The 13,832-nt window shown below is 35.9% G+C and overlaps 1 protein-coding gene across 1 annotated transcript; it reads left to right on the top strand.

The window, feature by feature from the left end:
• The first annotated feature begins 5,901 nt into the window (after positions 1-5,901).
• LOC115979445 (mediator of RNA polymerase II transcription subunit 37a-like) lies at positions 5,902-9,724 on the top strand. Its single transcript, XM_031101493.1, has 7 exons — positions 5,902-6,061; positions 6,655-6,925; positions 7,286-7,497; positions 7,840-8,562; positions 8,664-8,818; positions 8,917-8,999; positions 9,144-9,724. Exons 1-7 carry the CDS (start codon positions 6,013-6,015, stop codon positions 9,631-9,633), a joined length of 1,983 nt encoding a protein of 660 aa, XP_030957353.1. The 5' UTR covers positions 5,902-6,012; the 3' UTR covers positions 9,634-9,724.
• The last annotated feature ends 4,108 nt before the right edge of the window (positions 9,725-13,832 follow it).

Here is a 13,832-nt window from a genome sequence, read left to right as displayed (position 1 = left end):
TTTATTTTAGTTATGTGATTTATTTAGTGTTCACATGTTGAGCAAGATTTGTGTTACTTGTGATTGATTTTTCTTTTTAAAAAAATTTGGGTTTTGGGGGAGAGATTAAAGAGGATAAAAAGGTTAATATATTGCAAGGATAATTATGCTGATCGAATAAGGAGTTCGATTTGGTAGATGTAGTTTTTTTGTTATTATTTTCTTAAGGTGGAAGATTTTTTTTTTAAGGCACTTAAGGTAGAAGATAGTGAAGCTGGATTATGCGTTAGTATTTCGCTGGTTGTTGGCTAAGATGGTTGATCTGTATTGTGTTTGACATAATTATGTTGAGTAATTGACTTTATTTTGAGAGAGAGAGGGAAGGGTGTTTGTAACTATGTATAGATTCGTGCACCACAACTAGTATTCAATTGGATATACAATTAAAATTCAAAACTGAAAGAACTTATTAATCATACCTCATCTATGTGTCAAATCTGTAGTCATAAATTCATAATTAGAATTTCACTAACCCACCGGTGTCCAAGTGCCACCGTTTCATTTGTCAAACGACTCAAACATCCAATTAGACTTTTGGGGCCTTTGGCACACATCAATTGTAGTTTATTAATGGAACACACCTTGCCTTCAAAATTAATAACCATACACATTGCTTGTAAATAAACTCTTAAAACTACAATCTTGTTCATGAATTTGAGTTAGGGATGATTACATTTTATCCTGTCAAGAATATTTTAAGGATTCCTAATGGTAAGGCACCTCTTTCTAATTAAAATGGTCAAATATCTATATACATCTGTGTATATTCTTGTGAGCTCATCATGTCATGACTCATGAGTGGATGAGACTCTTAATTGGACCAATTTTTGAACTAATCAATTGGTAATGGGTGTGTATGGCTACCTCTTTCTAATTAATGTTGATCAAATTATTAGTTAACCATTTAATGCCACCTCTCATTGAGTAGAGTAAAAAAGAAGGGCCATCCTTCCGTGACTTTGAGTCTTTGACTAGTTATATGTCTTGAAACTCATTTAAAGAACAATTTCTAATAGTAATAACATCTCTTAACCACCTCGATCGGGCTAGATCCACGTTATTGTCTCCATAAGAACTTGAATTTTTCACCATTAGGATGGTAAAAAACTAATAACATGTGTCACATGACATACAACATATTCTAAAACTAAACTTAGTTTTTTATTTTTATTTTTTACAATTATAATTATTGATATGATTAGTTTACGATTTGTGCATAATAAATCAAAGTAATATCAATAATGGATTCAAATGAAAGCAATAATATTTCTTTAATCACATTAGACTATATCAAGTATTAAGTTATATGCCTTCTCAAAAAAAAAAAAAAAGTATTAAGTAATATGTTGAAAATGTTATGTTCCTATTAATTATTATCATTTTTCTAAGCATTAGTCCCAATTAAATTGGGGCCGCCTCTATGGATCCCCATCAACTAATTAGGTTGGCCGATATACTCTTGTCTGCCAAATTATAATTATAATTATAATTGAAATCATGTTCTTGTTGCTCTCCTTTTTAATATATCATTCTTTACCATTTCTTATCGATTTTTCTATGAGTATTTCTTATCCATATTATTTTAGGCCTTTCTCTACTTTCAATTGCTTTTTGGACTAAAATTTCTGTTATGGAGGAAATGACACTCTCTATCTTAGGCCAGTTGCATACATTTATATACATTTTATCGTTTACTACTCATCCAGCTCTATAAATAGTGGTCAATGAAAGGTACATTTTTTTCTCAAATATTTGTGGTGAGATTTGTTAGAAGCATTTTACATACCCCAAAAGAAAATTAAATGCAAAACTTTTAGGTTCCTAGGTGTCCTCTTTGCTGTTATTTATCTCATCTGCTCAGTTGTGGTGGCAAAGACACCCAACGAACACCAACAAACGTTAGTATATTGTCACCTTTTTTTTTTCCTTGTAAAATAACTCACTTTATCTTTTTAACAAATATTAGATGTGTTTATTTTTCCTTCCTTTATTTTTTAGCTAAAATTCAATTTAGTCCTTGAATTATACTTCAATTGTAAATAAATCCTTAAAATTAATTCGTTTTTTCCAGTTTAGTTAATATATTGCTTTGTTAAAATAAGTCAATTTGGACCTGTCGTCCAAATCTATTAGCATATAAAGCTGTTAAAACAAATTGTTTTGGTAAATTATGAAACCCTCATTTGAGGTTTATCAAAATAATACTCTCTTCAAAAGTTTCAAGAATTGGAGTTCCTTATTGAGGTTATTATTATTACTTATTTATTTATTTATTATAATTCAATTAATAGTAATGCTGCGGAAGAGAAAATTAATTTAAATCACTGGTGTTTATTGAAAATACTATGAGCCTGTTTCTAACAACATATTTTCAAATGTAAAAAAAAAATAATAATAAAAAAAAAATTTGTGTTTGATGTGTATCTTAAGTGGGTTAAGTTATCAACCTTTTCTAATAATATAGTGCTTTTAATTTCTTTGATGAAAATGAGAGAGACAGTCCCACCCATTCCCACAGCCAAGCTATATATCTCCTTCTTCCTCTTCTTCCTTTTCCCATCTCCTTCTTCCTTTTCTTCCAGTCCAACAATGAGGAGAAGAGCAAAAACAATAGAGGTGAAGAGAGAGAGAAAGAGATGAGGTGAAGTAATTAAAGAGAGAGAGAGAGAGCACCATTCGGTGATATTAGACAATTGCCAAACTTGTGGGTCCCACAATTTTCAATATATTTACAATAATGCCATCCAACATTGTTTTTTTTTTTTTTTTTTTGATGAAAAGCTGAAATTCATTCATAACCGAAATTGGAGTACAACAAGGAAGTAATGCAAATAAGGCTCAGCTCTAGCTACATATGAGATGCTGCAACACAATCTAGAGTGATGAGGTGCTGCACCATAGGAGGTGAGACTCCTTTCCAAACCTGACTAATACCATTTTGTCTAGCATATTGAGCAAGATCATGTGCAACCTTGTTGTAGTCCCTTTTCAAGTGCTTAAAATTCTAGCTTTTGAAGGAGTCCATAAGGTTTAATATACCTTGGCATAGATGTCCAACACCACCTTCAATATTAAGAGCTTGTAGGCTTTGGATAGCAATGAGAGAATCAGATTCAATGATGACATGTGGTAGCTTTAGTTCTCTAGCTAGCAAAACTCCCTCTTGTAATGCTATAAACTCAGTTTCAAGACTCGTGTACTATCCAGGGAGCACTTTGCTAAGGGCTGCCACTGCTTCTCCCTTACAATTCCTGATAACCACCCCTATGCTTGACCTTCTGCCATCATCTGACGATGCACCATCCATGTTAATTTTGTGGAAATCTGGTGGGGGGGCCATCCATCTTGATCCTTCAAGGGCATGTCTCCCATTGAGTAAGGCAGCAGCTTCTTTATGTTCAGAGATCATCCTCTTCACGTGGTGCCAAACCTGGTTGGGTGAGTGGAACTTGTCTTCAAAACACTTTTGGTTCCTGTTATACCAAATGGACCAAGCAACAACAATAAAGAGCTCCAAGTCTCAGGCAGTTCCAACATTGAGGATTCTCATCGTGGCTTCAGAAAAATCCCAGCAATTATCATCCAAATTCATTGGGCAGCCCTCCCATTTATTCCAAACTTGCCTAGCAGAATTGCATAGCAGCAGAGAGTGTGCAATAGACTCAGCCTCCTGTTCACACATTGGACACAACACATCTATTTTTATTCCACTTCGATGTAAGTTCATCCTAGTTGGCAAAGCATTCATACACACACGCCAAGCAAAGATCCTGATTTTTGGCGGGATCTTTAGGTTCCACATTCCTTTCCACAATGGTGTTCTTGCATCTCCCCTAGAGCATTCCCCTTCCTCATTGGTCTCAATCACTTTGAGAGCAATGTAATAAGCGCTCTTAACAGTAAAATCTCCCCTTCTATTGCCATCCAACATTGTTATTCTAAAACTAAAATTTGATCTAAATGTGCTTTTAAAATATAGTGTTTAAAAGCATGTTGCCTTTGTGTTAAAACCTATTTTCCTCTCCCTTGTATGTGTGTATTTTTTTTTTCAAAAAAAAAAAAAAAAGAATAAGTAATTGTCCTACATTGCTTAAGAGAGCGTGTTGTGTGTAGTATAACTTACCCTACCTTCCCTTTAAAATTACCATGGCTTTTGAGTGGAGTTGTTGTGTACCTTTGTGTTAAAACCCCTTTCCTTCTCCCTTGTGTATGTGTTTGTTTCTCAATATATATATATATATATATATATATATATATAGTCTTTAAACACTTTAAGTTGAGAATTGTAACTTAAACACTCTAAATCAAACACCTTTACCAAACAATTTTTTTTTTTTTGTTTGAACCATAATTTTCAGTGTAATGCAGCAATTTAGATTTAAGTTATTGATAAATTATTCGGTTGTTTTTAAAAAATATCTTATTAATTCATAAATAGGTCAAGCAAGATACGTTAATCATCCACAAACCTCAAGTTGTAAAAAAGTGTCATCATGTCTAAATTTGTCCATAATTTAGATAAGATTCTTAAAAAAATAAAATAAAATAAAATACAAACACCCTTATAGGATGTTCATATTGGGTAGAAGATTAGAGAGCTGTAACAGAAATTTTTGATGAGCACTTTTAACAAAAAAAAATTCTATTAGGCCTCTCTCTACCTTCAGTGGCTTTTGCGAGAACTGATCCATAATTTAGATAAGAAATGACATGTTCATATATATATATATATATATATATATATATATTTTTTTTTTTTTTTTTTTAAAGTAAGTAAAAATACAAACAACATCCTTTAAATTTAATCAATTATCATTTAAATCTTGTAAAAGTACAAATCAGACATTTTAAATTTAATTAATTGAGATTTTAGTCTTATAAGTTTACATTTATTATTACCTATAACATCAATCTTTTGAATGAAACGATAGAAAGACTAACGAAGAAGCAAATATTAATTTACACGACCAAAATGGCAAAAATAAAGTATATTCACTCCATAGACCAAAATGACAATAGAACAAACTTAGAAGATATAATTTATATATATATATATATATATATATATTTGATGATGCTGAAAAAATCACCAGTGAGCAAGAGCATCAGTGTGGTGCCGGCCAAATACCCTCCGAAAGTTAAGTCAGAATGTTTTCACAACTCTAAAGTGCTAGAGTTAGGGTGAATTATGCATACCTGTTTTTTTTAGGGTCTTTGGGTTTTTATAGTGGTGTAGAATTGAACTATTATGCTTGCTCAGCAAGTCTTTTCCATATAGGGAAGATCCTCGTTAAGGAGCATATCTTCCAGAATCTTCTTTGCATTAGAATTCTATTCGTATTGGAATTTTATGAACTAGGGTTAACCGTAAAACGCAAATTATTTTCATTTAAGATTTCTTAGGGCCCACATAATGAATAACTAAGTGCCACGTGGCCTTTTGGTCCGTCCATGTAAAATTCGTCTATTATTGGCCCATTTGTTTAGCAGACCATCCATATAATCTGATCCATCATCTCCAATATTCTTCCTTTTCAATATATATATATATATATATATATATTTTTTTTTTTTTCCAAAAATGCTTTCATCTTTCTAGACTAGTTCAGCTTCTTCACACAAGCATCAAGAACTTTCGAGAGATCACAAGCGAATCCAACATTCCATCCTACGTGTCACCATCCTATTCGACCTCGTACGTGTAATACCAGCAAGTTCAAACTAACGCTGACGTGTCGCGATCCTATTCGCGGGAATACTCTAGCAAAACTATCACCGCCAACACCAGCCCAAACCATTATAAAGTACTCCTCTAGTCCTCTGTTTCCCTCCACTTCCTAGTTCAGAGAAAGAAAAAAAAAATCCGATACGTTCAAAAAAACCCGAAACGTTTCAGATTCACGGTAACTCAAAAACGAAACGAAATCGTTAGAAAAGAGCAGAACGAAGTAAAGTAACAATCAACATTCGACAATGAGGGTGCAGAACAAGACGGTGGCGTTTTTGCTTCTCTTTGTTGCAGGTAACATTTGTTGTTTAATTTTCTGTTTGGTTTGGTTTGAAAAATGTTTCTAAATTCACTTGAAACAAAAAAGATTTATTAGGAAATGTTAAGATTAAGATGATGTTTCCGTAAAACTGTTTTCTAAGAAACAGAGCATCCTAAAACAAAGCTAAATTTTGTTTTTTGTTTGATTTGAATGAGAATTGACAACTGGGTTGGTTAATTTTTGAGATTTTAATTCTTGGGAAAACAAAAATAACTCAAAAAAATTTATGGGTTTTGCTTTGTTTTCTTTTTGGATCACTTTTTTCCTGGGAAATTAAACAGGGGACCAGAAAGTTTGTGAGGTTTTTGGTATTTCGGGTGTTATAATTTAGCGGAAAAGCTTCTAAATTTGTGTTTTAGTTTTGTTTTTAAGATTAGTTCATAGATGTCTCTGACTCCGAGTTGGTTCCTCAGACTAGGAAATGCATTATTTAAATGAATTTTGCAATAAAATGTCTTTTTGATGAATTGGGTTCTCTGAAAACTCACTGAAAGCACTTGAATTTGTTGTTGAGAATTGGATTTTTGCTGAAACTAATTAAACTTTTTCGTGTGTGTTTTGGAAGAATTTTTGTTAGGAATAGCAGTGGCAGCCGATGATGCCTCTCCGAAGCTCGGGACTGTGATTGGTATTGATCTCGGAACAACCTACTCTTGTGTGGGTGTGTACAAGAATGGTCATGTAGAGATTATAGCCAACGATCAAGGGAACAGAATCACACCCTCCTGGGTCGCATTCACTGATACTGAGCGTTTAATAGGCGAGGCCGCGAAGAATCAAGCGGCTCTCAATGCCGAACGTACCATTTTTGATGTTAAGCGGCTTATTGGAAGGAAGTAAGTGAACTTTTTTCAACATTTTGGATTGATATTGATTGCGGTTTTGTTGAGAACAATGATGAAGTAGTAAAATTGGATCACTTGCTCTAATACTATGAAAAATGATTGGTTAATAATAAATTGTGAATTTAATCAAACAGTTATTTAGATGGTTGTAGCTTTTGGTTTTGTTGAGAAGAATGATAAAGTGAATTGGACCACTTACTTTGATATTATGATAAATTATCCCATTTTCAAAAGTTTCTGACTCACACTAAAGAGTGAATCTCATGGTTTAAGATTTATATTGATGTACTCGGGTTTTGTGTTTTGGAGGGGTAAATTGAATGGCTTGTTTTGATTTGATTTTGTTTGTAGGTTTGATGATCCGGAGGTTCAGAGGGATATTAAGTTTTTGCCTTATAAGATTGTGAAAAAGGATGGGAAGCCTTATATTCAGGTGAAGGTGAAAGGTGAGACAAAGGTGTTTAGCCCTGAGGAAATCAGTGCTATGATATTAGGGAAAATGAAAGAAACAGCTGAGGCTTATTTGGGGAAGAAAATCAAAGACGCTGTTGTCACTGTTCCAGGTATATATATAGTTTCTTAAAAACTTTGTTTTTAAATCGTTTGTGATGTATATAAATGGTGCAATATCAAATTGGCATACAGAAAAGGGGATTTTAGGATTTTTGAGTGCTAATATAACTCCTGAATGAACAACTGAACGAGGACATGTTCTGTGCACTAGGATTAGTGCATGTTGAATTTTTAAGATAGTGTTTGTAGGAAAAGCTGCAAAACAGTACAGCATAACCAATGTAAAAAGGACAGATTTTTGGTTGATATTTATAAGAGTTGTGAACTTGTGATTGCTATGTCTCTATCTATGTTTCATGGTCTAATGGTTTTATATATGTTGCTTGTTGTAGCCTATTTCAATGATGCACAGAGGCAAGCAACAAAGGATGCAGGCATCATTGCCGGGTTGAATGTGGCTCGGATAATCAACGAACCTACTGCTGCTGCTATTGCCTATGGTCTGGACAAGAAAGGAGGAGAGATGAACATTTTGGTTTATGATCTTGGTGGTGGTACTTTTGATGTTAGCATCTTGACCATTGACAATGGTGTGTTTGAGGTTCTTGCTACTAGTGGAGACACCCACTTGGGAGGAGAGGATTTTGACCACAGAGTGATGGATTACTTCATCAAGTTGATTAAAAAGAAGTACAACAAAGATATCAGCAAGGATAACAAGGCTCTTGGGAAGCTTCGTAGGGAATGTGAGAGAGCAAAGAGAGCATTGAGTAGCCAACACCAAGTCCGAGTTGAGATTGAGTCTCTTGTCGATGGTATTGATTTCTCAGAGCCTTTAACAAGGGCAAGGTTTGAGGAGTTGAACATGGACTTGTTTAAGAAGACAATGGGGCCAGTGAAGAAGGCTTTGGAAGATGCAGGAGTGAAGAAAACAAATATAAATGAGATTGTCCTAGTTGGAGGAAGCACCCGAATTCCCAAGGTACAACAGCTGTTGAAAGACTTTTTTGATGGCAAGGAGCCAAACAAGGGTGTGAATCCTGATGAGGCTGTTGCCTATGGTGCAGCAGTTCAAGGTGGAATCCTCAGTGGTGAAGGCGGGGAAGAAACCGGAGGTATGATTTTGTTTTAATGTTAATTTGTTGTTTGATATTCATGGATTTGGCATATTGGTGACAAACTAATATGAGATTTTCCCTCTTTGGCTTTTTTGTAGGCATTCTTTTGCTTGATGTTGCTCCTTTGAGTCTGGGAATTGAAACAGCTGGTGGAGTGATGACAAAATTGATCCCGAGGAATACTGTTATCCCAACTAAGAAGTCTCAAATCTTCACCACTTATCAAGACCAGCAAACCACAGTGTCCATCAAGGTATGACATGAATACATACAAGAATGAAGAAACCTTAATCTATTATAAGCATCCTGTATTTGGTGTTGTTAGACTAATGTGACTTTGAAAATTTTCAGGTCTTCGAAGGTGAAAGAAGCTTGACAAAGGATTGTCGTGAACTCGGGAGGTTTGATCTATCTGGCATTCCACCTGCTCCAAGGTAATCTAAAACAGAAATGGACTGCTATAATTGTCTATTGTCACTAGCTTTAAGGAAACAGAAGATTACTGCATTTCAATGATTTTTAAATCCTATATAACTATAGCTTTTGGTTTCTGACCAATGTTCTGATTCTCATTGCAGGGGAGTCCCCCAAATTGAGGTTACCTTTGAGGTTGATGCCAATGGTATCTTACATGTGAAAGCAGAAGACAAGGCAGCTAAGAAGTCAGAATCCATCACTATCACTAATGACAAGGGGCGTTTGAGCCAGGATGAAATCGATAGGATGGTGAAGGAAGCTGAGGAGTTTGCAGAAGAGGATAAGAAGGTGAAGGAGAAAATTGATGCCAGGAACAAGTTGGAGACTTACATCTACAACATGAGGAGCACCATTGGTGACAAGGACAAGTTGGCAGATAAGATTGATTCGGACGATAAGGAGAAGATTGAGAGCGCATTGAAAGAAGCTCTTGAATGGTTGGATGATAACCAGAACGCAGAGAAGGAAGATTTTGATGAGAAATTGAAAGAGGTTGAAGAAGTATGCAATCCAGTTATAAAACAAGTTTATGAAAAGAGTGGTGGAAGCTCTACTGGAGCTGAGGATGAGGAACCAAACGATGAGTTGTAGAATGCTTGGAGCATAGGGTTCAAATTTGTTGAGTTTTTATTTTTATTTTTTTCTGACCTGCAAAATTTGTTAGTAGTTAGCCAAAAATGCTCATTACTGGTTATTATTCCTCTTTGAGTTCAAAAATTTCAAGAATATATACATAATTTTCTAGTAATCTGAATTTTCTTTGTTACATAATTAATTTATTTCAATTGTGATGCGGTGCACATAGTGATGTCATATGCTGATGATGTTTGTGATTTTGAGTTAAGAAAGCATGACACATATGACCATAAATCAAATTCTACAGATTTTTTGGTGCAATATGCATAGATTTCAGCTCGTAGAAAGGCGAATGGTATTCTAAGAATTGCTTTGAAAAACTTCTCTACGGACTGCAGTTCATTAATGTCTCCATCAGTTCATTAATGTCTCCATCATAGCTAGAGAGCTTAGCCTCTTCTTCCTTGGTAGGTCCGTACCATCTTCAACAATGCCTCCAGTTGTTGCAAACCCAAACCATTACCTACTTTCCACCCTTTGATAAAATTATAATCAGGTGATGGCATGAATATGTCAGCATTTTCAATGTTTAACACAAACACAAGCACTTGTAGCAAAAAAAACACAAACACAAGCACAAATACACTCATCTAACACATGTCATGTCATGTTTTAGCGCCCCACACCACCCCCCCCCCCCCCCCCCCCCCAAAAAAAAAAAAAAAACCTTACATAGTCTAGTCACTATTTTTAATTGGGTCGGCAGTTTCACATTTATTTTAATTGGTCCCATGATATTTATCTTTTAATAAATCTGTCTAATTGTCCTGACAATTTATTGAGTTTGTCTGTGCCAGCTCAATGGGTGAACCAAAAATGCCCCTAATGAAAACATGCCTCTAAATTTTTACAAATAGAAATATTCTTGTACCAATGAAAGTATTAATCAAACCCTAAAATATTCACCAATAAATAAGAAGTAGTTTTTTATCAAAGAAAAACCAGTTAAAGAAAAAAAAATTTATTGGATGGGTCAATTATTTAATCTCTCACATATAAATGTTATAAGAACACATTAATCTTATTCTAGTAAATAAATTTATACTCAACTTTTATTTAGAGATATCAATTATATAACTTTATTAAAATTTTCAATCATAATTTTTTAGTATTTGGTTACTTCATTCAATAAATAGTGTTTATTTTAATGCGACGAGTTTGTTTTAATTTGTAATTTTTTTACTTAAAAAAAAGTTTTAACTGAAAGAAAAGAAAAGAAAAACTAAAATAAATATTCTATTAATATTCAAAGTACAAGAATAGATCTCATTTAAAGTAGTCGCTTTAGATCCCACATTACCTTGAACTGGACCTGAGCATGTCCAATTTTAATTTTGAGATCATTGATTATTGGATGACTATCATATTATTATGGAATTGGATTAATGCAAAGAACTCGAATTTCATTGCCATTGGAGGAACCCCACCTCCTCCCCTTCTTCGTCGCCCTATACATGCTGGCCTCAACCCCCACACAAGGGAGAGACCTTATTTTCTCAGAAATTCCCATCACTCATTCTTAAAATCCTCTCTACTACTCTCTTATTTCCTCAGAGTCACATGTCACATCATGTGACTCACGTGTGAGTTGTGACATGACCATACGTATGTACCCAAATTCTCTTCAGCCAGTTTTAGACACTAAGGCCTGGATCCGAACCCTTGAAGCCACAAACACATTTAACTAAGCCCAGCTTCAAACTTCAAACAAAACCAAAATCCAGCTACACAGGCTTAATCCGATAATCAAATAAGACCCATTCCAATCTTAAAACCCACATTGACCCAACCCGGAACATTCCAATACTACTTCATAAACGCAAGCCCAAATTTTCGAGTCCAAAGAACAAATCCACCGACCACCCAGATTCAAACTAAATTACGAAAACACCATTAGGCCCATGCAAAAATTACAAAAGAGAGATACTACGTTTACAACATTTTTACAACAAATCACAGGTGGTTAGTTGTTATTGGTTCAAATTTGAAATTAACACTAAGATTACTTTTTTGCCCCAACAATAACAACCAGTAACAACTTGCCACTTAAGATTTGTTGTAAAAATGTTATAGACATATCATTTATCATTACAAAATTGCCCAAGCCTTCCTAAAATCACACATTGGTCATCCATATTTCTCAAAATTATACATAGGCCTCCAAAATTTCCAAAAATTATACTTTGACCCCAAAATATTTCTGAATTACAATTTGACCCAAAACTTATCAATTACATTTTGACCTTTAGACTTTTTTCCATAAATTCTTTTTATACCCAAAACTCTCAAAAATTTCCCAAAGCCCCAAGATAATAAAAATGCAATTTCATTGATTTCAATGCCAATTTTCATCAAAATAAATAAATGAAGTGTCTTTAAGAACTATAAATTTATTAAATGTTTAATCACACAAATTTAACCATTATGTTTTTTTTTCAAGGGTGGAGTTAGAAATTTTTATTTAGAGCGGCCGATTTGTGTTACTAATTGTTGTTGTGGGGACCGGCCCAGAATAACAAGTTGGCTGGGCCTTGGGTCCGTCCGAGGACCATTCTGTCCGAGGAGACGTCGCGGCCCAGAATCCCTGCCCAAGCCCACTGGGGCGAAGAAAACACGTTCGATGAGTAATTCCTCCTTGGACATTCCAAAGTCCAGGTCAATGATGCATCCCAGTTACTGTAGCCCTCACTCCAAACATGTGAAAAGAAAGGAGACTCAAAATATCCCAGCCAAGGCTGTCACCACCACATTAAATGCACCACAACTACTCTCCTGGCCGCATTAATGAAAAGAAGACCCCTGAACAGTGTTACTTTGGTCACTGCAACTCACAAAGAACTGGTAAGGGCGTCTGATGGGACAGGTGCTCAAGTGGGGGTTTGGATGATCAACAAGTGTAGGGCTCAGATGATAAAAGAGGGCCTATATAATATGTAAGAGTCCCTTAAGAGACGGGGACGAAAAAAGGAGAGAGAAGAGGGTGGACAGAGGAGCCAGAGTTCATTGCATGTATGCATGACCATGAATAAAGCTTCCACTTTCATATCCATTTTCCTCATTCACATCTCTACATCTACTAAGGACATGCAACGAACCGTTTAAGCCAACTGGAACCAAGTTCTTTAGCCCATACTCTACAAAAATTCATTGCTTGGGACCTTTTGGGCCAAGGCCTGACCGTCCAGGACCGGGTTAACAAAAATCGTGTCCCTACAATTGGCGCCGTCTGTGGGAAGAACTAAAGTATCAGTTAGCACAACGGTCGAGCATGACAGAACTGGGTCCACATCAGGAGAATCTTCACCAGGCTAACTCTCAACAGACAGAACCCATCGAGTCCCAGCGGCAAAATAACCCTGCCAACCCAGGCGGCAGGGGGAATCGTGAGGGAAGCGTGCATACTACCCAGACGAGACAGAGTCACACCCAGATAGATAGTCACATATCCTAGAGGCGAAATAGTCATCAGGCCATGCAGCGAGAGATAGATGACCTGAAAAGGAAGTTACGACGTGTACAGCGAAAGCGATCTCCCTCTAGCTCAGATGAGTCCTCTAATGGGGAGGATGCGAGCTATTGACGGAGGTCGAGGACCCCCCCAAGCGAAACCTTTTCTTACGAGAGGGAACCGCGCCCTGTACGAAAATATGAGAGCCCATCCAGCAAGGGTTCGGGAAATGATGCTATGAATAGGGCGCTAGACCAGATTTCAAGGTCACCCTTCATGTACAGAATTGAAGGGGCTAAGCTGCCTCGACGCTTTAACCAACCAACGTTCGCCATTTACAACGGCCGAGCAGACCCGGTGGAGCACGTGTGTCAGTTTAACCAAAAAATTGCTATCTACTCGCAAAATGAAGCCCTGATGTGCAAAGTCTTCCCATCCAGCTTGGGACCAATGGTGATGAGGTGGTTCAACAGCCTGAAGACAAATTCCATAGGCTCATACAAGCAGCTCACTCAGGCCTTTTGCTCCCGCTTTATTACAAATAGCAAAGTCCCTCGACCCCTCAGTTCGCTATTGTCCTTGTCCATGCACGAGGGAGAGACCCTAAAAGCATATTTGGATAGATATTGGGAGATGTATAACGAGTTAGATGAGAACCATGATGATGTTGCTATCAGCACATTCAAAAGCGGTCTCCCCACCGAGC

Source organism: Quercus lobata, chromosome 3 (genome assembly GCF_001633185.2).
Source record: "Quercus lobata isolate SW786 chromosome 3, ValleyOak3.0 Primary Assembly, whole genome shotgun sequence".
Lineage (NCBI taxonomy): Eukaryota > Viridiplantae > Streptophyta > Magnoliopsida > Fagales > Fagaceae > Quercus > Quercus lobata.
Note: the sequence above shows the minus strand (reverse complement) of the source record. Positions and strands in the feature narration are given on the sequence as shown.

Coding starts and splice junctions, on each gene's coding strand:
- LOC115979445 (XM_031101493.1), top strand. CDS start 6,013: ATGAGGGTGCAGAACAAGACGGTGGCGTTTTTGCTTCTCTTTGTTGCA. Junction 7,498..7,839: donor CGCTGTTGTCACTGTTCCAG/GTATATATATAG, acceptor TGCTTGTTGTAG/CCTATTTCAATGATGCACAG. Junction 8,563..8,663: donor AGGCGGGGAAGAAACCGGAG/GTATGATTTTGT, acceptor GCTTTTTTGTAG/GCATTCTTTTGCTTGATGTT.